Here is a 25,223-nt window from a genome sequence, read left to right as displayed (position 1 = left end):
CATGCTCTGTGCCCAGCCAGGTGCTGGGGGCTGCGGGCTCCGGGATGAAGCAGACCCAGTCCCTGACGGCACTGAGTCCCCAGGTTAGTTGGGGAGACCCCGGAGTCATGGGACAAAGACGCCGGCCGGGAAGTAGTCAGAGGTCAGAAATGGCCTCCTGTGGGCTGAGTCGAGCCTGAGAGATGCTGTTTGGCCCACAGACGGTTTTAAATGCTTTAATAGCCTTAGTTGTCATCATTTAAAAGCCAGGAGATTTGATTTCAAAATCCCAATTTTCAGTTTCTCTGATCATTTTGGGAGACCCAAGCCCACATTCCCCACGGCAACAGTTAACCAAAGCTGAGGAAAGGCTGCTTCTGGCCACTTCACCCAATTATGTCATTTGCTTGGGCCAGTAGGCATTTTGAGGTGGGATTCTCTGATTTATAGCATACGGCTTTTCCTTTTTTCCTGGCTGGTGACTGGCCCCAAAGTAAAGGAACCAGGAGAAGGGAAGTGAGTGAGGAGTCGTGGTGGGCTGGTGGGGTGTATGGTGAGGTCAGGGCTCCCCTCACTGTAAATGGCTCTGGGCCCCAAGCCCCTCCTGGGAGGCTAGAGAAGGGAGGAGGACCCCAGTCATCAGCGAATTGACCTGATTTTGACTCACAGAAGTCATTTAGAAAAACAATCAAGGCTTTCTGTGCACCAAATATTTGCTTTTAGATTTAAAAAAAAATCCCAACACCTATATCTTGGCAGCAGCAGGCACTTACAAAGAATGCAACTGTTTCAGTGACTGGGGCCAAAACAAACATTTTTCCTGAGGCCAAACGATTCCAGAATGTTTGGCAAATGTTTCCCACCCCCTTTTAAAATATAGTAAAATTAGCAAAGCACCAACATTAAAGAATATTAAAAATAGAAGAAACGCCAAAGGAAAAAAAAATCACGCGTGCACACTCCCCACCATTGGTACAAACGTCCCCATCTTTGCCTGTTCCCTTCCAGCCTTTGTTATGGGGAAGAATCTCCCAATAGTCAGAGCTACTTTGGGGGTGGAGGAAGAGTGATGAGCTGTCTGTCCTTGGAGGAGTGCAAGCAGCCTTCAGCAGGAATTCCCACCTCAAGGGGCTTGCTCTGAAGGATGTCTGACCCTAAAGGATGAGAAGTGTATCTGAGCATCCTTTAGAGCTCGGAGGGGGAAGCAAACGAGCAGAGAACACATTTCTTTTAATGCTGAAGTTTCGAATCAGGAAGAAATTGATTCAACCCAGCAGGCCTGTAGCTGTGAATCCTAAGACAGCTGCTTATGTTGGCTGAGTCTCAGTTTCCTCATCTGTAAAATGGGCTCAGGCTTGCGAGGACAGAACCTAGCAGGGTGTGTAGACTATAAGCACTCTGTCGCTGTTAGTTTTCCCCTTTGCCCTTTGAGCCAGTCCCACCCACCATGCCACGCAGTCTCTCCTCCCTGTGATCCCCTTTGTTCTTATCTTTCTGGCTCCATTGATTCACTGTGGAATATTCTCCAGGGGTTGAGCCATTTCTCTGCTGGGCTGTCTAATGCTGGGGGGGTTGCTGACAGAGCACCACTTGGAGTGGATGCTCCAAGAGAGGGAGACCCCTGAGGCTGGAGAGAGGATGTCCGGAGGGCTTCCTGTAGGAGGAGAAACTTGAGCTGGGCTTTGAGTGTTCAATTCAGCAGTAGGTACAAGGGCATTTTAGGCAGGTCCCAGCTTGGAGATGGAAATGGGTCTGGTGTGTTAGGAAGACATGAAGGAGGTGCTTGGGTGAAGGCAGGGGAGCGAGCTTCCGAGAATCAAGAACAGAAGAGTGAGCATGTTGGATCAGTCGAGCCTCCCAGCCCCTGTGCTTGCCCAGGCCGTCAAGAGCAGAGGGCCGTAGTGGGAGGCGGTAGAGTCTCTGCCCCACGTCTCGGCCCAGGGAGCTGCTCAGGGCCGGCTTTGGGACGTCCACGTACTTGCTCGCTGGCCTGAGGTCAAGTACAATTGGGGCCCAGGAGTCATCTACACTGTTCTCCTTCTAACGCTCCCACAGCTCCTCAAGCATGTGGGAGCCCACAGCAGAGCCCAGGGAAGCCTGACGGGGTGGGTGGCTGGGGGGCAGGTGAGGGTGTGGGTAGGTGAAGGGGGGGGATGGAAGGTTGGTGGGTGGATGGCTTGAGTGGGGTGGGTGAAGGGCAGGGCAGGTGGGTGTACAGGGTTGGTGGTGGGGCAGTGGGGATTGTTGGGTGGGTATGTTGGTGAGTTAAGGGGTAGAGACTTGATGAGTTAGTGGATGTGTTGGCAGCTTGGGAAGCAGATGAGTAACCGGATGAGTTGGAGAGTGGCTGGGTGGCCGGATGGGTGGATGTTTCAGGTTACGGGTAGATGTGTGTGTGGGAAGCCAGGCTGGTGGGAGTATTATGGGGTGCTGGGAGGCTGGATGAGGCAATGGTGGGCGTATGGTGTGTTGAGAGGTGGGAGATGCCTGAGTGGGTTCTAGGGCTGTGGCAGGCTCCTGGGGGGATCGTGTGTGAGTGATGGTGGATATCTTGGTGGGTTGGTGAGTGGATGGCAGCGGATACTGGCAGGTGGATGTCTAGGTGTTGGTGGACCGGTGGACAGAGAGGTGGGTGATGGGGGCGTGGCAGAGGTGGAGAGCTGGGTGGGCGGATGGTGATACGGTGAGTGGGACAGTGGGTAGAGAGCTGGGTGCAGCTTGATAGATGGGTGGGTGGGGAGCTGGTGGGCGTCGGTGGGCCGATGGGGTGGGGGTGGAGGAAGGCAGCCGTCGGCACTGACCACACCGTCTCTCTGCAGGATACCAGCCACACATGGGAGATTCCTGGCCCCGGAGCTCTGCACAGGAGGTGCCAGAGCTGAACCGCCAGTGCTGGGTCCTGGGGCACTGGGTGTGACAGCGACCAGCCTGGCTCCAGACCTCGGGCCGTCATCGGCACCAGCCCCCTGCTGCAAGACCACTGGTCTGGCGCCTTTGGAAACCTGGCCTGTGTGGGACACATGTGGCCTGCCCTGCCCGCCGCTGCCTGGGTCTCAGGGTCCTGGAAACAGGGCCAGGGCAGCCAGAGGGACTGCACAGGGCTGCACAGCGTGACTCCGGGACAGCAGCTCCTAACTCTCGCCACCGCCACATGCAGAGCCCTGCTGGGTGCAGCTGGGATGCCGGGAGAGACACAGACCTCGGCCACCGAAAACCTGGGACCCACGAGCCAGCCGGGAAGTTCAGGAGGTCCCCAGCGTGCGGAGCCCTGCGGGGGGCAGGGAATGGGTGGGGCTTCCTGAAGGAGGGGCAGTGGCACTGGCACCAGGGGCATCACACAGCAGGCACACAGCAAGGGCTCAATAAATGCTTGTTGAATCTTTCCTTGCCGTGTGTGGAGGCCAGTTGCTCTCTGGGCCGTGGCTGCCCCCTCCTGGCCCCCCCATCAGGTCCCTAAGGAACCTGAAGATGAGATGGCCCTGAGTGAGCTGGTCAGGGCCAGACATTGAAGCATGGGCGGGTGGGGCAAAGTGGGGAACCTGGGGGGTGGGGTCAGGATGGAGCCAGGCTGGCAGGCTGCCTTGGATTCCAGAGGGTGGGCGAGGTGGGGGCCGGGCAGGTGGGAGATTTGGGTGGACAAGAGACAGGCCCTCAAGCCCAGGCGCTAAGCTACCCTGCCTCCCACAGGGACCCTTTACCCTGTGTCTAGAGCCACATTTACATGGAATCTTAAGGCTTAGGTGACTGGGGAAGCATTCCTATTGTGAAGACGAGGGAACCTGGGGTCACAGAGATGATGTAACTTGCCCAAGACCACAGAGCTAGCAAACGGCAGGTGAGGGTTTGAACTAGGACTCCTGACTCCAAGAGGCCTCATCCCTTCCCAGAAGGATTTCTAGAGCTTTCCCTCAAGTAGAGAATGTTTTTCATTCTTTCATAAACCCGTCATCCAACCATCCATCAGCCATTTTCCATCCATCCATCCACCTCTCCAGCCAGCCAGCCAGCCACCCATCCGTTCATCCATTATCCACCCATCAGTGGTCTTTCTTCCTTGTATCAGACGTCCATCCATCGTCCTTTCATGCATCACCCATCCTCATTATTCAACCATCCATCCATCTGTGTATCCATCTATCCAATGATATAATTCATGTGTCCCTACTATGTGCCGAACACTGTGGTAGGCGCTTGAGACAGGACACTGCACCATCCAGAGAGGGCATCTGTCCTCACGGAGCTCACAGGTGGGCAGGACACATAACTAGACAGATGATTATATAGGACAGTGTGCAAAGTGCTCTGGGACCAGGCAGCCTGGATTCAGATCCCAGCTCCTCCACTTGACACCTTGGGCAAGTTACCTGACCTCTCTGTGCCTCAACCCCGTGGGCACATGGGGGTCATCAGCACACCTACCTCTTAAAACTATTCTGAGGGTTAAAGGAGGGAATGTATGCGAAGCTTGTAGAACAGAGCCTGGCACACAAACGCTCTGTCGGTGTTTGCTGTTACCAATGAGGGGAACTGAGGGGGGGACGCTGCAGGAGCCCAGAGGCCGCACCTGCTTGCTGGGGGCGGGGGAGTGGTGGTCAGGGGAGGCTCCTGTGGGAAAATGACATTTAAGCTGAGATATGAAGTTGTCTAGATGTTGGGCAGGCAAAAATGTAGAGGGGAAGAAAGTTGGGAACATTATAGGAACTTTAAGATAGTCTAGATGGCAGGTGCGGAGAGAAGGGAGAGCAGCGGAGGTGATGAGAAATGTGGCAGCAGAGGTCGGTGGAGCCAGAGGGACTCTGAAGCCTCTTTAGGATGGAGCAGCAGGGGATGCTCTCAGCAGAGTGGGAAGCGCCCAGCTGTGCATTCCAGGAAGGTCCCCGAGATGCGGGAGGACGGCCCGCTTCCTCACCCTCACCACACCTGAAGGGAGAGAAGAGGGTGGGCTGCTTCAGCACGGAGGCCCTGGGATGGGACAGTGAAAGCAGATTCAGGAGCTAGTCAGCAGGGAGGATAGGCCGATGTGGGGGGAGGAGAGGGGAAAGTCAGCGATGACTCTCAGGTTATGGGCTGCGGGAGGCGGGGGCAGGGTCAGATGTGTTGAGTCTCAGGTGCCTGGGGGACACCAGGTGGAGGTGTGCGCTATTCATTCATTCATTCATGCAGCTGTGAAGTCAGTGATTCATTCATCCAGCAAATATTGCAGACCTACCGTGAGGGGTGGGAGCTGGGTCTGGGACCCAAATAAAAAGGCTTTGAGTGTCAGGACAAGAGGGTCAGGCTTTGGCCTCTGGGCGAGAAAAAACCACAGCAGCAGAGCGAGGCTGGGCAGGGGCGTGTCCAAAGGGAAATCTGGCCCAGGGCCCCTTGGAGCTCTTTATTCTCACCCAGGATCCTTTCAAAGTTACAAGTGGACCACAGAGGTCCGGGAGATGAGTTTCATTGACACATGGGAAAAATTTTAATCTATTTTAATAGTTGTGTTTATGTAAATGTGTATTAGGAAAAAAATGTATAACGGGCACATTAGTGCCATGATTTCACAGACGTTATTGCTTAAGATGAAACCAAAGTAGGCATTTAAGTTCAAAGGAAAAACGTTGGCTTAAAGAAAAATATTAAATAAATAATCGTGGAAGTGGTATGTGATTATGGTACGCGGACGGCTCAAGCGAGGGCCATTCTTACCCTCTGCTCAGGCCAGAGAGGGAGACGGGGAGGAGGGAGGAGGCCCATGGGACCGCTCAGGCTTCAAGTCCTTTTGGGCACCTGCTGGGCGGTGGGGAGAAGTAGCTGTCTTTCGGTCTCACAGAGGTTGCAGCAAGAAGGCTGCAGGTTAGATTAAAGGAAGCACTTCCAGGCAGGCCAGGTGAGTGATCCCGATGAGTCCCTACTGAGAGTTACTGGAAGGGTTGTCTTCTTGCAGGGAACAAATGCCACACTGTCTGTCTGAACCTGGGAGGAGGAAGGACCACCTGGTTTGAAAGCAGGGGTCCTGGGTGAGCACACAGAGGCTTGGATGGGGAGGCAAAGGCGCCCTCCTCCCGCCCCGGCGGACAGCTTTCCCAGCTGCATCCCCTGCACTGAGCAGACATGGATAGAATGACCATCCGTCTGTCCATGGATAGAATGGCTGTTGACCTTGGATGTTGACCTTGACCCCCATAGGTTGGCCTGACCTGCAGCCCAGAGTAGTTCTTATGCAGCCTGTTCTGCCCTGGGCACCTGCTCCCAGCCTCCCTGTAGCCACACACCCTGGGCTTGTGTGCACACGCCAACCTCGACATTGTATAAGCTTGAGTTAGCAACTTGTACGTGCACAGCTGCTAACCCACCCTTGCCTGTGTGCTCCCACTGGCCCTGAGCACGCGCTCCTGTGGGCACGTGCTGGCCCTGGACACGTAACAGCCCTGGACCTGTGACTGCACATGCCCGTGCCCTGAAATGAGGCTCTGCTCTCTTGTTTGCTCACGTCACCCCCTTTCTCCCCAGGTGCCCTTGGGGCCATGGTCCTTCCCCTGCCCGGGGGCTAGCGGGCAGGTCCAGGCCTCTGGAGGTCACTGGGCTGACTGCCTTCTTCGGCTGGTGGCTGTGATGAGCCGTCCTCCCCGCCACCAGCACCAAAGCCAACCCATCCTGGCCACACACTCCCTCAGGTAATGGAAGCGTCAACTTGATTCATGGCCATTCCTCTGCGGCAGCCAGGCCTGAGGACAAGGCACGCTGGGAGGCTCATCTCTGGGAAGAGCTGCTGCTTCCAAGGTGCCGACTCCTTGTTTGGGAGGAAGTGGGGACAGAGGAAAGCAGCTGGGGCTGCAGAGTTAGTTCAAATCCTGAGACCACCGCTGGCCTGCATTGGGCCTCATTCATCGAGAACTCTTTGCTGAGGGGCTTCCGTGTGCCAGGCGCTGAGTGTGCACTGGAGCTGCCACGGTGAGTCAGAAAGACACTGACTCTATTCTCATGGAAAGTACATTCCAGGGAGGAGACAGAGATGACTTTAATAATTCTAACAAAAATATCAGTTCAGCTTCTGCGAAGTGCTGTGTAGGCGAACCACAGAAAGACCGGATTTAAACTGCAGGGGTGAGGGCGGGCCTCTCAGAGGAAGGGCCATGGCAACAGGGATTGAAGGATGAGGAAGGAGGTGATGAGGCGGTGTGGGCAGAAGTCACAGCATGTGCAAAGGCCCTGGGGTCGACACGAATGCCGTGTGGCTGTGTGTGACACAGGGACAGTATGCCTGGCGCTCCAGGCGAGGGCATGAGGGCTGCTACTGAGCAGGCAGGCGTCTGGGGTCAGAGTGTATGGGGCCTCGTGGATTACGGCAAGTTTGGCCTTCACCTGGAAGGCCGCAGGGAACCTCGAATAGGAGGGTTTTAAGAGATGGACACATCAGCTCTGTGTTTTGGGAAATTCATCCAGGTCTGGGAGATGGGGTGCAGGGCAGAGGCAGGGTGACCAGAGAGGAGCTGCTGCAGGTCCTGGAGGGAGATGGGGAGGGGGGGAGGGGCGCCTGGATTGGGTTGGCCTTTCTCTGAGCCTCCCTTTGGGGCTTTGATACTGTGCAGGCAGGGATGCTGTAGGCCACACGAGGCCTTCGTGGAAACCAGGAAAGAGTGTCCTCTGAGTGGATGACTTAGAAAAGCTCCTGTCCCCAAAGCACGAGAGATGGGGCCCTGGAGCACACAGCCTGGGAGGCCTGGAGTTTAGCTCCACCCCTCACCCCTCACCCCTCACCCCTCACCCAGGGCCTCTGGGCAGTGAACGAATTACACCCTTGTGCTGGTGGACAGCCCCGCCGTGGGACCGAAGATAAACTCAGCCCAGCCGGACCACCAGTCATGAGGAAAAGCCAGTCACCTCCGCGTGGGGATTTACTGCACAGACAGAAAATCACGGCGCGGGACCTCTTCCCTGTGCCCGCACAGCCCGGCCCATCATACCCTGGAAATTGCTTCTCGGGCCACATTTCACCCCGGACTGACGCTGTCTGAGCCTCTGCCTTCGGGGAGGCCGGTGGCTGGGGGATGGCCAGAGGCCTGGCAGGGGAGCAGGCAGCGGCCAGGACTGGCCAGGACATTGGGGAGGGAGGGGCCCTGGGACTTGGGGGGCGGGGAGCGGGAAGGGGCCTCTGCCTGGGAGAAGTTCCATGGCATGAGGCCAAGATGGTGAGTCAGTGCACCAAGCCCCCTTCCCTGGACCCTGCTGACCCTCCCCCAGAACTTCCAGGGTGAGTGGGTGGGTGTCAGGGGTGGGAGGTGCAGGCAGGGTGGGTTAGAGAGAGGAGGCGAGGGAGGGGCTCGGAACAGGGACAAGAGCTGGTGGGGGAGGGGAGAGCACTCACTCTCTAAGGCCAGTGCCCTTTGAGGACGACCAGCTGAGGCTGGAGGGCATCCCGGAAGTTCAGGTGGGCGGAGCGGGAGAGAGTGCCGCACCGCTCTGGTGAGGAGCCTCGGCCCAGAGCTGGGCAGCCCTGGGGTCCCACCTCAGCCCCCAGGCCACTCTCTTACTGTGAAAGCCTCAGTTTGCACACCTATAAAATGAGGGCAATCGGGCTTCCCTGGTGGCGCAGTGGTTGAGAGTCCGCCTGCTGATGCAGGGGACACGGGTTCGTGCCCCGGTCTGGGAAGATCCCACATGCCGCGGAGCGGCTGGGCCCGTGAGCCATGGCCGCTGAGCCTGCGCGTCCGGAGCCTGTGCTCCGCAGCGGGAGAGGCCACAGCAGTGAGAGGCCCGCGTACCCCCCCCAAAAATAAATAAATAAACATGAGGGCAATCATGGAACTTAGCCAGCGTGCTCTCCCTCCCAGGAGATGCCCCAAGGGCACCCAGAGCGACTCCACAGAGCAGGCACGGCTGGCACCCTGCGACCTGGGTAAGGAAGCTGAGGAAGCGCGGGGCACAAGGTCACTCGAGAAGGTTGCACAGCTAGGAGGCGGTGGGGCCGCACTTGAGCCCCGGCTGGCTGGCCCCAGGGCCGTTGCTCCCATCAGCAGCACGCTGGGGAAAGGGTACCCTGGAGGTCTTGGTGTCTGACGGTGATGTGCACCTTCAGTGACGAAACCCCCAGAGCATCCAGCTTGGTACGGGCTTCGCCTGCGTTGGCTGTTATTATTTTTGTTGTTATCATCACAGAACACGACTACCAAAGGCTGCCCCTTCGGCAGGGGCTGAGTGGAGCAGTTTCCCAGCGGCTGGGAACCTGGAAGTGGTGTCGTGACTGCCACGTAGAGGTCCAGGGACATGTCTGACCGCCAGCCCCATGGCACATTGGGACACACGACAGACGCCTCGCCTGCCTCCCCCGGCCCCCTGGCCTGGGCCTGTTGCCTGACTGGATGTTTGAAGCTTGAGTCCCAGGCCCCCAGGATAGCTCTCTGCGTGCCTAGGAGGCTGAGCCCCACCCCTGCCGGGCCCTGCAGCACTGTCACCCCGTCCCCCCTGCTCTTCCACATGATCAAACTGTCTCTGTCTCAGGGGTGCCAAGTCGGATGCTGTGGAGGTGTGATGTCGAGGCCAGCGAGGCAAAAGGGGCTGGTGGGGACTGTGGTGATCCGGGAGGAGCTGCCGGGCTCAGGGCCAGCTCTGGCTTTGGGGACCATCTGGTAATGTGGGATGAGAGCTGCCAGAGCTTCCGGTTTTTCCAGAGAAGCAGGGAATTGCCAAACCAGTGCAGCCACCCAACCCTGAGGAGGCCGAGCCTCCGGACCGTGAGCTGCCGTTCCACTCCGAGGCCAGGGGGTGCCTGGAGCCTCAGGAAAGGGCCATCCTGGCTCCAGGTGGGGTGGGAGGTGAGGCCTGCGGAGGGACCCAGGGCATCTCAGCAAACGTGTCTGGGCATGGGGCAGTTATCACCTGTCTGGCTACAGAAACAACAGCCTTGGCAGGCTCTGCGGGACCCTCTGGGCCCTTCTGAGGTCATGGTGCCAGTGCTGGAACTGTTTGGAGCCAAACAGACAGACAGACAGAAGCAGGCCCTTCCCACTGTAGATCAGAGAAGGCAGGTCCCCAGGGCACAGAGGCCTGGGGGAGGCTCCCCTGGGAGCCTGTGCCTACTCTTCCTTAATCCTCTTGTCAGCTGTGGCCAAGATTCATTCCCAGCAGACCATGCCTGGGTACCAACAACCCCCTGCGTGGTCTGGGTGCCAACTGACAGCTATGGTTTGGGGCTGATTTACACCCCTGTGTTTACAGGGTCGGGGTGAGATGCAGGGAACAGGAAGCGGGATGTGGAGAGAGAGGAAGGCCTCTGTTCTCCAGGAGGGCTGGGGGTGGGGACTGTGGCTCCAGTCCAGCAAAGGTTACCCCACTGACCCCTGCCTTTCTGCCCCTGGGGATTGAGGGGCGGGGCTGAGGCCTCAGGAGTACTCCCCTCCCTCCCTTTACCTCCCTGGAGAGGCGAGGAGGGCTGGAGGGAACCAGCCCTGGGCACTCACCGAGCCGGGGGTCAGGGACCGAAACCTCCCGGGGGCCAGGAAGGGAGGGAGGGCTGACGTTCAGGCTGAGCTGGGGTGGACGGTCGGCTGTGCAGGACTTGTAACCAGATTTATGTGGCTCACTCAATGTTTACTTTAAACGATTTAGAGCCAACATTTAAAAGTCCGATTTCACATTAAAAATAATGAAAACACCTGGATTCCTGGCTTCCCTTAAAACCCCTGAAGATCTGGCTTTGCGGGACCCTGGGTGCTGAGCTGCAGCTGCCCCCTAGAAGGGGCCCGTGCTGCCCTATTGACCAGGTCCTTGGAGGCCAGCTTTGCTCCCCGACGTTGCCTGCCTGGCTCCTGAGCAACAGGGACCCAGGCCCAGGGCCCCGGCTGGTGGCTGGACAGGCTTAGACGTTGGGATGCCCGGCCGGCCTCACAGCCCACAGCTGGAGTGCGGGAAGGGCTGGCCTGCGTTCAGGGTCTCCAGGGCTGGCGCAGAGACACAGCCCTGGCAACACCAGGGTGGCTGGCAGAGCAGGGCCCTTCTGTCTTCACAGGAACTCAGAGGGGAGCAGGGGCCGGGGCGGGCCCCCCAGAGGCCCTGCCATCTTCCTTACATTCGGGCAGGACAGAGGCCCTCTCCCCTCTCACTGGTTCAGTGGAGGGAGGTGGGGTCTCCAGAGGGCCCTCTTACCTAGTGCCAATGCAATTGCTGGCAACCGAGCTGCAGTCTAGACCCCTGGCCCCTTCGACTGAACCTTCTGCCCACTCAAGGGCTGCTTTAACCAGAAGCCAATGCTCACCCCTAAGGGATGCAGGGGCATGGGGAACTGCAGGAGGAGCCAGCAATCCAGCATCCGGGGGTTGGGCTTTCAGAATCCACACATGCTGAAGGGAAACCCCAGGGCCCAGGGAATTTCACCCCATCTCAGCTCTCCCTTGGTTATCTCAGGATTTGTGTATTGACTAATAGCTCCCCAAGCTGTGTGTCTTGGGCAAGTTACTCAACCTCTCTGTGCCCTGGTTCCCTTGTCTGTAAAAGGAGGAGCATAATCATACCTACCCTACAGGGTTGCATGTGGATGAAATGAGTTAGTTCCAGGCAGGTAATAACCACTATAAACGTACGGGCTTCTATTACCTGGTCAGGACCACGACCCCATTTGCAGGTGGGAAAACAGAACAGCCAGCCTCCAGTGGACTGACTCAGTTCTTGGCGGCAGCACAGGCTCCCTCTATCTGACCCCAAATCCAGTGCATCAGACCATATTCTTAACAACATCTTTTATTGATTTTACAAGAGAAAAAAATAGAAAGTTATTTTAGAGTTAATGCCTGTACAGCTTTTTCTCCCCCTGAATTGCATGGTACATACAATTATTCTGAACATCAACTGAGATCCTGGGAGCAAGTGTGTGCGGTTTTCGTGCAAGCTCCCGGACACGTCTGACCTGTAAACATGCCTCGGTGGGGATGGAAGGCTGGGCTCCCTTGAAACCCGCGGCACTGGTTTTGGTCACTAAAAGCTGGTCAGGTCTCCTGGGAGCCCCCAGGCCCCAGAGGCACTTGCCACATCTGGGGGGTGAGCAGGGCAGCCAGGGGCTTGCAAGCTACAGAAATGATGGATCTTCTCTGGGAGAAACGATTCCTTATCTTCACATCAGCCCCACGCTCCAAATGAGAAGCGCATTTGCATAGCTGCTCGGCTGAAGCTGCAAAGCTCATAAAGTATCTGCTGGGGCTTTTGGTTGCATAGGAACTACTTAGAGTACAGTAACGCGGCGGGGCTGGGCCGGGCGCCAGGAAAACAACGGATTAATATTTGGAACAAGAAATTACCCACCACTGGGAAACCAATTAGGTCCCTGATCCGAGCTTGTTACACGGGTGGAAATAGATGCGTTTTGGGCTTCACGCAGCTGCGGGGTGCAAGGCCTATTTCCAACTTGCTGGGAAGCTGCTCGATGAGGGAGAAGGGGTGGGGACCCCCGGCAACAAGAACCTCACTGCCCGATGCCCAGGACACGGGGTCAAGGACAGATGGAAAGGGAAACAGCAAGCGCGAAAAGCCTGGATCAGACCGAGGGCAGGGACAGGCGGGGAGTGAGGGCCCCGCCCCCTCCAGGCTAGTTCCAGCGGAAGGGGGCGGGGCTTCTGGGGCCCGAGCGTGGGGCCGGGGCACCGGTCCTCTGGCTCCGGGCCCTGCATCCAGACGGCATCTGGGTGTGTCCTACTGGCCTTCCGGGCTATGACGCTGCCCACCTGTCCTATCTGGGCCGGGCAGCACCGCAGGGACAAGGCTCCGCATGCCAGGGTGGGGCCGGCTGCAGGCCATCGGTGGGCTCAGCTCCCTCCGTTGCCCAGCAGGACACATGCCCTTGGCAGATCCCTTCTTGGGCTTGACCAGAGGACAGAGGCCCTGCAGGACCGGCTCGCCTCAGGGGATCCCTCCTTCTTAACTGGGCCTGGGCGGGACCCAGGATGGGTGAAGGGGTGGTAGCAGTCCAGGCTAGACATCTGCAGGGGTCCAGGGGAAAGTCCCACCTGCTCAGCTGGCTCCGCAGCCCCCAGATGAGGCGGGGAGGTGGTGGGGGTGGGAGCTGCTGGCCCCTCAGCGGGGGCCTCGGAAGGCAGGACTCTACGCCTGTCGGTGTTGGTGTCTGACGCCTGGCCTCCTTCGCCCGCTCAGCCCTACTCCAGGCCCTGGCATGGCTGGCCACGGTACCTTCCTGCCTGGAGTCAGGCCGAGCCCGCGGATCCCACGACAGGCCTCAGCAGACTCGGGCCCTGCTTTGCTGGATCTCACGGTAGAGCCACGGAGCCAGGGGACCCCAGGCTCCCCGCAGCTGGCCCAGGACCGCGGGGGACAGTGGAAGGCCACACCACACCACTTCTTCCACCTGCCCAGAACTCCTGTATTTCCCAGGGCCATTCACCCCTTGAGTCCCTTCTCTCCAGCGGGCTCCCTCCATGCTGCAGCTCCCTTCCAGCTCCTGGGGTCTGGGGTCTGGGGTCTGGGCTGGCCCACACGGAGGCCTGAGGGCGGGGGACATGGGTGCTGAGTTGGGGCTGGTTAACGGAGCCCCACCCTGGCTGAGAGGACCAGCTCCCCCTCCTTCAGCGGTCAGCACCGCCAGCGTCTCGCTGTCTCCTTCTCGCTGATGCAGGTTTTGGGGCGTAAGGCTGTCGAGGGAGAGCACAGAGGGAGCAGTGTCACCCAGCCGCCATCCCCGAGGGCTGCCCCATGCCCTTGGGGTGAAATCCAGACTGCCCGGGGTTGCCATTCACGGCCCCTGGAGACCTGGCCTCCGCCCCCAGCAGCCTCGAGCTCCCTCTGCCTGACCAACCCTGAGCATCTTTCAGGATCCAGCTCGAGCATCCCTCCTCTGGGAAGCCCTCACCCTGTGCATCCTCTCCTGGTTTCCAGTGGCCCAGGGCAGGACAACCCTTTCAATATAGCGCTTCTGCCCTTAATGGCCCTTTTCCCCCTGTACATGCAAGGCTTGGCTTCTGGGAAGCACACCACATTGCTCCCGGGGTTCTGCCCCCATCAGCCCCCCCACAGCTCCCCGGGGAAGGCTCCTGGGTGGAGGAGAGGTGTCTGAGAGCTGGCAGGGGCGAGAGACAGTGTGTGATGCTGCCAGCTCCTTCTCTGTTCTGGCCAGATTCCTGAAGGGGGGTGGGAGGGGTGCTCTGGGCAGAGAAGGAAGCTGACCTGGGTCAGCTGCATTCTGCTTCCTTTTCGAGTTGGTAACGATTTGGTTTTCATTCATCATCTGCACGTCCTGCCCCTCCACCTGATTACTGCAGGGAGGGAAAAGCCAGAAGGTTCCATCAGGCTCCAGGCAGCGTGTCCCTGCCATCCTTCCTCGTTAGGTCCGGCAGGGGAGGTGATGGGGGAGGGGAGGTCACGGGCTCGGGGCGCACCTGATGGCGGTGTGTTTCTCCTGGTGACAGATGTCCGTGTCCTCGGTGAAGAGGATGGTGTGGTAGGGTACTGTGGGCTCACACGTGGGCAGGATGCCCCTGACCAGGTGGCCCACCATGGCCAGGATCCCATTGTACACGAGCAAGTCATCCACCAGGAGCTGGACAGACAGAGGAGGGGCTGTGTGGAGGGTGGCGTGTGGTCCATCATCCCCCTCGTCCTTCCCACGTGTGACCTCGGGCAAAGTGCATCACTGCTCAGAGCCTCGCTTATTAGGTGCGCGGCCCGTGTTATGACTTCAAACCTTCACGACGACCAGGAGAGGCGCCTGGATTAGCCCCACATTGCAGATGGGGAAGCTGAGGCTCAAAGGGCTAAAATCTTTCGCCCATGTGGCAGGGCATGGCGAACTCGGGTCTCTGGTCCCCCAGGGCCCTAGCTCTCCCTACCCCAGAGTTGCCTCCGGCAGGAAGAGCTCCCTACACGAGTGCAATTCAAGAAGAAAAGATGAAAGAAAAGCCACTTTGTTTTTTTCGGGGTGATGATTCGATCACTCGGAGGTTTTGAATTCACGGTTGGATGGTACAGCTCCCTGCCTCTGAGGACCAGGCATCTGTGTCTAAGGTTGCAGCCGAGAGAAGTAAGTCAAACTGCGGCAAATGATAATTGCCGGCAGCCTAATTACCAATGAGCATAATTACCTCAAAAAACGCAGCCAGTAAGTACTTACGCCAAACTCCTTCACCCCTCGATGGGGTGTTTTCGCGTAATTCCACAGTTTGATCATTGACACCGTGGTAGGCCGATCGAAAATCACATAAACCCGGTTCACCTGTCAGAGAGAAGAACTCATTAGAACAGGCATGTTTGGGAACAGAGGCACTGGGCTGGGCCCGGGGTGCCAGGCGTGGGCCGGGGCGCGAGGACGGTGGGTGCCCGAGGCAGTGCCGGCCCAGGTGGGCCGCCTGGGCTGCTCGGGGCCGCTGTGCGTGGGGTTCCCGCCGCCTTTCTTCTCCTTGCAGCCCATCTTGAGTCAGGTCACGTGTGGCTCTGTTTGCAACAAACCGCTGAGCTGGCTGTTGAAAGGCCTGTTTTCTGGGCCTGGCATGGCCGTCACTGAAATGCCTGTGGAGAACTGGGCGCGCCCTTCCCTTTCCTCCACGTCAGGTCCAGAAACACAGTCTGGGGCTCCAGGGGCCAAGGGAACGGTCCCCAGCTCCAGAGTCAAGAGGCACGACCTCCGAGCAATCAGCACAGCCTTGACCCCTGTTTGTCCTTTCTCCGGATCATAAATGAAAAGCACAGCCGAGTGGCCTTGAAGGCACCGCCGGGTGATTTTCAGCGGAGATCTTTGAACCTCTGCCGGCGGAGGGGGCGGGAGGTGTCCCGATCCGTGGCCGATCAGCTAGTGAAGTGGGACCCAACAGCCTCCTCACCCCCAGCAAAGACTCGCAAATATTAGGGGGCCCCTTGCAAGACAGAAGGAAGCATAAGAATTCAGTGTTGGCCACAGGCTGCAGACTTCGTGTGGTTCCAGCCCTGGGTCTCAGCCCCGAGAGGACGTAGGGGGATGTGGACAGGGTCAGCCTTCCGCTTGTACCATGGAAATAATAAAGGTCTAGAGGAGGGTCCTCAAACTCAGTTGCCCACAGCGTTCAACTGGATACAAATGTTTGAGTCCAGCTAGAAGAGGGAGAGACGGAGAAGCTGCTCTGCACCCAGAGGCCTTCATGTGAAAGATGTTGGCAGATGCCTGCTGGCCAAGGTCAAGGTGGCAGCCGGCTGGACTGGCCAGGGGCCACCAGTTTGCAGCCCCAGGTCGGAGGGCTGATAGATCTATGTGGTTCTCCTTTGCAGTGTGGGGCTGAGGGGTTTGGCCTCTTCTCAAGGGAAGCTGATGGACCATTGAAGGGGTGCTGCCCCTTCCTGTGAGGGTTTTGAGAGGAAAATGTACCCCTTATCTTCCCACCCAGTGGTCACAGGGGTAGATGCCCAGCCCCTGCTGCACATCTATACAGGCATCTGGCCCCGTGACTGAGAGGCTAGGGAGTGCTACCCAACCCCTCCCATCTCCTGGTCTCTCACCTCCCTCTCTACCACTATCGACCAGGCCCAGGTGGGCAAAGGCCTACCCCGAGGTTCGCCATCAGGCCTTGGAGCAAAGAGATAGGCAGGACCAACTGCAGAGTCTGAGATCTGGGAGACTGAGTCAGTTGGTTGGAAGAGCTTACCAGGCAGGTCTGAGGCCAGAGAGAGGGCAAGGTTGGGGTCAAGTGCCCAGCGGCATAAAAAGGGAGCAGAAACAGTGAATGCGGAGAGGCTGGGGCTGGGAAAAAGAGGACAGAGTGGACTCTGCAGAGAGAGACAGGGGCAGAAAAGAGAACCAGAGAGGGATGTCTTGCAGGGATCGACAGATGCCCAAGCCCCCAGGACTGCTGCACTGGGCTCCTGGCCTCAGAGTCCAATGTAGCCCTTCATCTCCCTGGTGTCCCCTTATAATATGCACCCTCAGAGCAAAGGGAAAGAACTCTGGCCAGGAAGAGCCAACCTGTCAGATGTGTTAGCAAAGACCCGAGGCTTCCTGGCGGCCCCTGGGCACTTTGACTTGTTCGAGGTTAACCTGGCCTGGAAGAAAGCTGTGTCACTGAGACCAGGGACAGAAAGCGCCCCCAGCATCCACCCCAGGGCTGAGAGCCTCCGGAACCCACCAGGCCGGGCAGGATGGGAGCCAGCCACATGTGTCTGCCGTCACTGGTGTCGTTCACTTGGTCGATGAGCTTGTCGGGGGTCCGGACGTCCCCGCATACGCCCTCCAGAGAGTTGACGCTGTCGGGGAAGGCGGCGATATCTGTAGACGCCTCTAAGCTCTCATAACCCAAAGTGGAGTGCTCACCACCGTGCACCTCTTGCGGCCTCCAGCCTCCATCACGCTGACGGCACGGCTCAGGGGACGCCAGGGCGGGCGCGCCTGGCGGGCAGAGCCGCCATCTGCTGCTCTGGGCAGCCAGAGGAGTGACAGCCAAATTAGACATGTTCTGGGGAAAATGAAAGCAAGGAGGCTGACGGGAGTCGGGGTGAGAGTGGAGGCGTGGCCAGTATCAAGGAAAGGGGAGGAAAGCGGGCAGAGAGCAGGCTGAAAAAGACGGGTTTCATGGAAGGGCTGGAGGCGGGAATAAAAACTGTTGCTGTCTCTTTGGAGAGTGGAGGGCAGACTCTGAGGTCTTCCTTTGAGAGGGGATGGACGGGGTCATGGCTGGATTCTGCCTTGGCATGTGACCACCCTACCGAGACTGGAAGGATGTGGGGGGCGGAGCCTGACTCAGCTATTGCTACTCAACGAATGGGCATTAATGTGGACGGAGAGGACATGGTCCCAGCTCTGACTCTGCCATCCTGGCCTGTGAGATCTTGGGCAAGTCATGGGCTATCTCTGGGCTTGTTTCCTCATCTGTAAAATGGGAATAAACATCTCTCTGTCCCAGAATTGATGAAGACTTATACATCTAAGGAATCACTAATAACGATCAAAACCACCAAGAATCACTTATCCCAGGTGAGGAGCATGGTGCCACCAGGACAAAGCGGAAAAGGATCCAATCAGAACCCAGGGACCCCAGAGAGATGCAAGGGAGGCTTTTGGGTTTGACCTGCTCTGGTAGTTCCCTAACTGGTGCGTCAGGGATCACAGATCAAGAGCCCAGAGGGGTCAGGCAGGTTGTATCAAAGGGAAGCAGGACAGCTCAGTGGTCAAGAGCATGGTCTTTGGAGCCAGACTCCCAGCTCACTGGCTGTGTGACCTTGGGTAAGTTACTCAACCTCTCTGTGCCTCACTTCACAAGATTGTTGTGAGGGCAAATGAGGTACATGGGACAAGCCCTGGCACCGAGTGAGCCCTTGGTGAATATTAACACTATGTTTCTGGGGCCTGGGAGGTAACTGGAGGTAGAGGACTGGGATCAACTAGGTGGATGCGCTTGGGGAGAAAGGGCAGCAGACACTCAGGTCCAGCCATCGTCACTATGCAGGACTGTGGCCTCGCACTGCCAACTTCTCAAGAGAAGCTGAAGATTGGGTTGTCATCTGAAACCTCCTGATTTTTAAAAAATATTAGCGACTAACTCAAAACATTTAAAAACTCACTGGGCTAACAGTTTGCTAATTCTGGTGTCGGTATTCTGTGAGCAAAGGGCTCCACGGTCAATAAATTCAGGACACACTGGGTTGAACACAATAGAACAGGTTTCTCCCTACAGGTCCTGTCAGAGCCTTTACAACTCCAAAGTGTCTGTGGTTCTCCAAGAGGGGGCTGCAGGTGGTAGCCTCTCTCAAATCCCTGAACCACAGGACTCTTTGTCTTATAGATGTCGTGGCAGGTGTGCCTGGGAGCTTCTCTCTGCTTTGCAAGGGTCACATCTGACTGTAAGTAGAGCCCAGTGGCATTTTTAATTTCCAGGTCTGGTTCCTACAGGGACATTTCTCTCTACATTCGAGGATTCTGCTTCTTCCCCTGACCCTCCCATGCTCCCTGCAGTCTGGGTGGAGCCCCCCTTCTGCCTAGAAAGGATACTGTTTTCCGACAGAGGGATTTTCTCTCCCTGTTCGTCATACAGCTCCAGGCCGGTAAGACCGATGTAATAGGGGTCACCCCAGCTGGTCAGGAGCTGAAACTGGAAAATGACTGCAACATGTTATTAAGGAAAAACAGGCTTAATTTTCTGGAGAACAGAGGAAAACAATTACAAAGATAAAAGGGATATGTATATATATATATATATATGTATGTGTGTGTGTGTATATATATATATATATATATATATATATATATACACATGTTTATAGAGATGAACGAGAGAAAAAAATGATTTCTTTTTCCTTTGAGACTGAAGTCAATCACAATGTATGTGGCATGAAATTTTCTTTAATTTAAACTGCATATGAATGTGTGTATGTGTGTTTTAAGAATTCAAAAGCTTTCTCCAGGCCCCAGGAGGTAGGAGGACAGGCAGGGAGGGTGTGCTCCAGGGAGCTGGCAGGGGGGACGTATCTGTCACAAACTCAGTATTTAGAGCTGAACAGTGACCAGGCCTCAAACTACCTCCTGCCTCAGTTTCCCTGGTTGTAAAATGACACGAACAGAGTGCCTGTTCCCTGCTCCACCCGTTTCAAGTGTGCAGGGTGTGAACAGGGAGGGGGGGATGCGGGAGCATCACAGTATTGGGGGGATGGGCCCTGGCAGGGTGACCGCCCCCCCACTCCCGCATTGCTGACTGCACCTCACACAGACAACCAGGCATCCAGCCCTTCCTCAGCTCTGTCCCCCACTGGCTTCCAGAATCCCCAGGAGCAGGCAGGCCGGGAAGCCTGAGAAGTGGTAGGGTGGTCCCCAGGCGATAAAGCCGGAGGGAGAACAGGCTAGTGAGAGAGCCAGGCTGTCTGTGTCCACTAACCCGGTCCTACCCCTTCCCGGCTAGGTGGCCTGGCAAGTTAGTTAACCTCCCTGCGCCTCAGTTTTCTCAGCTGTGAAATGGGGCTGCAGTACCCACCTCATGGGGCTAACACATGAGGTTCATACAGGCGATCTACTGCGAACAGCGCCGGGCGGCAGAAAGGGTCCAGCACATTTGAGCTATGATTCCTTCTCTCTTCACCTCCTCCCTGCCTGGTTCCGAGGAGAGACCCCAGCCCAGTCCCCGGGTCGGTTCCAGCTTCTCTGGCCCCTCCCAGCTACAGTCCTTGGTGCTGCCTCCTGAACCTCAGCCCACCAGGGGGGCGGGGCCTGGAACTCCTCGGTCCCAGCAGCACCCAGTGTCCCCAGGGACCCGGGAGCTCTCCCAACCTCCCCTTAGTTTCGCTGCATGGGCTCCAGCTGCCTTGGCTGTGGCCTGGCTGAAACCCAGGGCAGCAGCTGAGGCCCAGACCCCACGTCAGGGCCCGCGAGGAGGCCACAAGGGCCTCGCCCTCTCCCTGGGTTCTGGGCATAGACCCAGTGGCCGGGATGTGAGGCCGGTGGAGGAGGATACAGCCACAGGGCATCAGGGGCGCCTCATAGTCCATGCTCGCCCGCTCCAGGCTCTTTGTGTCCAGTCTGAAAAAACACAAAACAGCACCAGGAAGCAGAGGATTGCAGTGGCCCGAGTCGCTGGTCAGTTATCCCCCGGGGAGGCAGTGGGGGAAGGACACACAAGCTTCTGGAATTCCCATCTACTGGGGGAGGCTCGTCACCTTGGGTTTGACTCGCATTCCTCAAAACAACCCTGGGAGGTGGGTACTCTCACATCCCTGTTGTGGGTGAGGAAACTGGAGCACAGGGAAGTGAAGTCACTTGCTCAAGGTCACACAGCTGGGAGGTGGCAGAAGTGGGATGTGACCTGAGGTTGTCTGGTTCCAGGGTCCACACTCTTAATCACCCCACCCAACTTTAGCCCCTTCATGAACAAGGTAAGTCCACACTGTTCTGAGAGCTGAGTGAGACTCATGATGGGCCAATGGGGTAGAGTGCTGGGAGGGGGCAGGCTACCCCAGGCAGTAATCAGGGAAGTGATGTCTGAGCTAAGGAGGAGGCAGCCATGGGAAGAGTCAGAGCCGAGCCTTCCAAGCGGAAGAGCACCCAGAACAAAGGCTCTGAGGTGGGACGGGGCTGGACAGTTGATGTTTGTCCCAGAAAGCAGCCAGATGGGCTGAAGTGTGGGGTGGGATGGGAGGCGGGCAGGGAGAGGAGGCAGAGAGGTGGGGAGAGCCCTGAAGTCTTTGCTTCATGATCTTGAGCAAGAGGCTTCATTCGCCTGGGCCTCAGTTCCCACATCTGTGAAATGGGCCTAACAATCCCTGCTTCAGAGGGTGGTTGGAAGGATTCCCCGAAGGATGACCACAAAGCATCTGGCTCACAGCAGGCACACGGGAGGGAGCCTCTCTCCTCCTCCAGACTCCTCCCCGCAGGGCTTCTCTCCCTGGTCCACGGCCAGTGCCCTCCGGCCCTGGCCTGGTTTTCTTCAGTTTCAAGGGCAGTGTTATAATTAAGTGACTATCCCCAGTATCTGGCCCAGGGAGTGATCCCAGCTACAGTGGAGGGAAACTCATTTTGTTTTGAGAGCTTGGCCTCTGGTACTTGGACATCACGGGGTTTAAATGAATAAACTTAACGTGGCATTTACAGATTGTTATGAACTTAACGCAGCTGAGACGGGCCAAGCAATCCCTGGGAATCCATGAAATGTTAGGCTCTATTTTTCTCTTTGAATCTTTCTAAATCAGGAATACAGAAACAAGAGGAGGAAGGCCCTTCCCCGAATTGGCCAGCAGGCAGTTCTGGAATCTAGGCAGGCCTGAGCCTCTCTTCCCAGCAGGAAGCACAACGAAGCATTTAAAATCTCAAGCACTCCAGACCATGAGAAAGCCCAACACCCCCAGACAAGGCGGGCACATCCCCCAGGCTTCCGGAGAGGCTTGGCTAAGCTTTACAAAACAGCCGAGTTGAAAAGCAACGTGTTTGATCATCATTTCAAAACCCTTTAGGTACACATTTCAGAGCACGATGCAAAGCCAGTGCCCTTGGACCGGGAGGGACCATTCATGGAGCCGCTCCCCTCACCTCTGGGCTGGTGGGGGCAGAGGGCAGCGTTGCAGGTAGTCCACAAAGAGGATTTCTTGAGCAAAATCGAAGTGGCAGTTGCCCGGCCCCTTCCGGATGAGGAAGCCCTCAGGAGGGGAGACGCACAGGCCATCCAGGGAGACGTGGACGATTTTAGCCTGGCAAACAACAGAAATAACGAGTCTGAAGAACAGGAGCCAGTGTGAGGAGGGTGGTGAGCGCTGACGTGGCTGGCGCTGCTGGCAGCTGGCATGTATGACTGGGGGCCTTCACAGAGCCCCCAGGCCCTTCTCCCAGGCCAGAACCACTTGGCCGGGGTCCCCTTTCCGGTGCCATCCCTACTCTGTGCTGGGCACTGGACGTAGAGCAGGGGAGCAGGAAGGTGAGGCTCCAGCCACAGTGGACACGTACAGACCTTCCCCGGTCTACTCAGCTGCAGCGGCCTGAGGAGGTATGACATGGTGGTCAAGGGCGTGGACTCAGCTGCTCTGAGATCCACCATGAGTAGTTGTGCAAGTTACTTAACCTCCCTGCCTCAACTTCCTCATCTGTTAAATGGGCTCAACGAGGAGCTGACTTATATAAAGTCTCTAGAACAGAATAGCGCCTTGCACAAAATACACACTGCACCAGTGTTAGCCTGGACTGATCCTTCTCCAAACCCTGGCTCACACCTCACCTCCTCTCCTAGCACCTGCCCCTGCGACAGAAATGGGCCCCTTCCTGATATTCCTTCTCACAGCCCTTGGCTTGTCCTTTGAAGGGCATGTGTTCCCTAGCTGTGTCCTCCATGGTTGCGGGGTCTCCCCTGATGGCAGAGACCCCAGCTGGATTATCTCTACATCTGCCTCTGGGCACGGCACACAGTAGGAGCTTGCTGAATTGATTGGATCTGCGCCACCATGGCCCCCTGTTATAGGCAGATTTTGCCAGCCGGATGGCCAGGATCTGCCAGTAAATGTCAAAGCCTAATGGCAGGATCTGAGGTGGCTCAGCTCCGTTCCCCTGGGGAAGGGCGGTCGGTGGTAGGGCAGCAGAGAGGGCGCTAAGCCAGTACCCTCTCTGACTCCACATTTTGGAATCAGGGCTTCTTGGCACCTCACTCCACCTTCATGGTTAGCAGCCCAGCCAGCTGCTGACCAAACTGGTGGTGCTTCACCCTGGAAGACACAGAGGGCTTCTCCGTGAGGAAAGGAAGGGGCCCTGTCCTGGGTCTCGTGGATAACAATGTACCCTGGGGCTCTTCACCCCGCCGTAACTCAGTCAGTCGGTCACAGGGTGCCTAAACCTAAAAGGTGTACAGGGGCTGGAAACGGCGACCCCAAAGCTGTCACTACACTTCCACGCTGCTTTCCTCAAGCCTAATTCCTGCCTGGGCCCCAGGGCTGGACCTGTGACTCAGGCCTGGCCAAACAGAGAACTGTCACCCACGGGCCATGTGGATGCAAGAGCAACGTGGCTCCTGGGGTTTTGCTGGCTTGGAGCATGCAGGATGCAAGCCCAGAGCTGCCAGGGTTGGCCTGGAGGAGAAAGCCACCTGAAGTGAAGCTGGCAACAGAGCAGAGCAGAGGTCCAGGAAGTCCCTGTCCCTCTTCTAGGGCCACCACCACCTCCTGGGAGCAACTCTGACTTCCCCAGACCCCGGTTCATTGCCTCAGAAGGGGCTTTTATCATCACCTCCATCTTATAGCTAAGGAAGCTAGAGCTCCGAGAGGCTAAGCAATTTGCCCAAGGACACACTGGAGGGGTGTGAAGCCCACCTCTTGGAGTGCCAGGCCTGGCTCTAACCTCATGCCAGGGGCTCAGAGCCAGGGTGCCCAGTGGTGCCTTGTGGGGTAGGCATCTGATGCACTTCCCTGGGGAGGGCGGGACCAGAGTTCCATTACTCTGCGCCCTGGGATCGCCCTCTCAGATGGCGCTCATTCCCGCTCCCATGGTGGCCATTCATCACTGGCACCAAGGCTGGTGGGGGCCAGACCTGGGAAGCAGGGCCTCTGGGCCCAACGTTTCCAGGCGGTAAATCCAGGTCGTGGAAGCTCAACTGGAAAGAGGGATTCACTCAAGGGAAGGGAAAGGCCCAGAGGCATGAGTTGAGGCAAAAGAATGTTTCTTTAACGCCAATATAGCTGACATTTTATTCGCGCTCGACCCAAGAGCATGCTTACAAAGACACCAGGGCGGCCTGGGCGGGGTTTGTAAACTGCACACTCAGGGGAGCCAATGCTCCTGAAGACAAGCGCCGGGGGCTGGGGGCTGCTCACGCCACTGTGATAAACCCCCACAGTCTTAAGTCCCTGGACGTACTGAGGACCCAGGCCTGGGCTCACGGCATCCTCACAGGCCAGGTCCTGGCTCTGTCAACTTCTGAGGGCCAGAGGCAGGTATCCTCCTCCCCCTTTTACAGATGAGGAAACTGAGGTCCAGGGAAGGCGGGCCACTTGCGAAAGGTCACACAGGTGGTAAGGGTCAGAGGGGGGGATTCAGACGCAGAGCTGTGCATTGAGGGCCCTAACTGCATTGCTATATTTCAGGTGACCTTGTCATCATCACTTCCATGTAGTGGGAGGGGACAAATGTCTCATGGTTCATGGTCACACAGGTCAGAAAAGCCCATGAAAAGGGGCACTTCTTCTCTTTTTTTTTTGCGGTACGTGGGCCTCTCACTGCTGTGGCCTCTCCCGTTGCGGAGCACAGGCTCCGGACGCACAGGCTCAGCGGCCATGGCTCACGGGCCCAGCCGCTCCGCGGCATGTGGGATCCTACCGGACCGGGGCATGAACCCGTGTCCCCTGCATCGCAGGCGGACTCTCAACCACTGCGCCACCAGGGAAGCCCCAAGGGGGCACTTCTGATGCTCTTTTCCACATGCCAACAGAGGCCCCTGCTTTTTCACACCCAGAAGGAGAAGAACATAGTGTAGAAATTAAGAGTGTAGGCTCCAAGCTCAGCAGACATGGACTGGGCCTCTAGCTGTGTGACCTGAGACGAGTGACTGGACCTCTCTGAACCTCAGTTTTCAATACCCTGAAAGATGGGGGTAATAACACCTGCCTCCCAGAGGCTGGAATGCGGGTCCAATGAAACGACAAAGGCATGAGCAGCCCTCAGCCCGGGCCTGGCCGCCAAAGCGCTCAGTGAACAGCAGGGCTGCCACCGACCCCTGTGAGTGGGGGCTGGGCCTGCTGAGGACCCCTGAGCCCCCAGAAGAGACAAGGCGCTGCAGTTCTCCGAGTCAGCCCCGGGCTCTGTAGCTTGCATTTGCTGTTGGCAGAAGGGAACAGCGGCAGCTCTCTCTCCCTGG

The 25,223-nt window shown here is 57.4% G+C and overlaps 2 protein-coding genes across 7 annotated transcripts in view; one reads left to right on the top strand and one right to left on the bottom strand.

Annotated features, from left to right (window-relative positions):
• GSG1L (GSG1 like) overlaps positions 1 to 3,041 on the top strand; it is a 216,745-nt gene extending 213,704 nt beyond the window's left edge. For both annotated transcript variants that reach the window (XM_079899133.1, XM_079899134.1), the window contains exon 7: positions 2,799 to 3,041. In XM_079899133.1, coding sequence (XP_079755259.1) covers positions 2,799 to 2,896 — 98 coding nt within the window. In that variant the 3' untranslated portion in view covers positions 2,897 to 3,041. The remainder of the gene's footprint in view (positions 1 to 2,798) is intronic.
• A 9,811-nt stretch (positions 3,042 to 12,852) lies between these two features.
• KATNIP (katanin interacting protein) overlaps positions 12,853 to 25,223 on the bottom strand; it is a 200,379-nt gene continuing 188,008 nt past the window's right edge. For all 5 annotated transcript variants that reach the window (XM_079944672.1, XM_079944676.1, XM_079944673.1 and 2 more), the window contains 8 exons: positions 21,923 to 22,080; positions 20,355 to 20,419; positions 18,902 to 19,012; positions 17,043 to 17,182; positions 15,065 to 15,166; positions 14,334 to 14,494; positions 14,122 to 14,210; positions 12,853 to 13,589 (listed from right to left, as the gene is read on the bottom strand). In XM_079944672.1, the coding sequence (XP_079800798.1) occupies positions 13,531 to 13,589; positions 14,122 to 14,210; positions 14,334 to 14,494; positions 15,065 to 15,166; positions 17,043 to 17,182; positions 18,902 to 19,012; positions 20,355 to 20,419; positions 21,923 to 22,080 (885 nt within the window). In that variant the 3' untranslated portion in view covers positions 12,853 to 13,530. The remainder of the gene's footprint in view (positions 13,590 to 14,121; positions 14,211 to 14,333; positions 14,495 to 15,064; positions 15,167 to 17,042; positions 17,183 to 18,901; positions 19,013 to 20,354; positions 20,420 to 21,922; positions 22,081 to 25,223) is intronic.

This window comes from Stenella coeruleoalba (assembly GCF_951394435.1).
Source record: "Stenella coeruleoalba genome assembly, chromosome: 15".
Lineage (NCBI taxonomy): Eukaryota > Metazoa > Chordata > Mammalia > Artiodactyla > Delphinidae > Stenella > Stenella coeruleoalba.
Note: the sequence above shows the minus strand (reverse complement) of the source record. Positions and strands in the feature narration are given on the sequence as shown.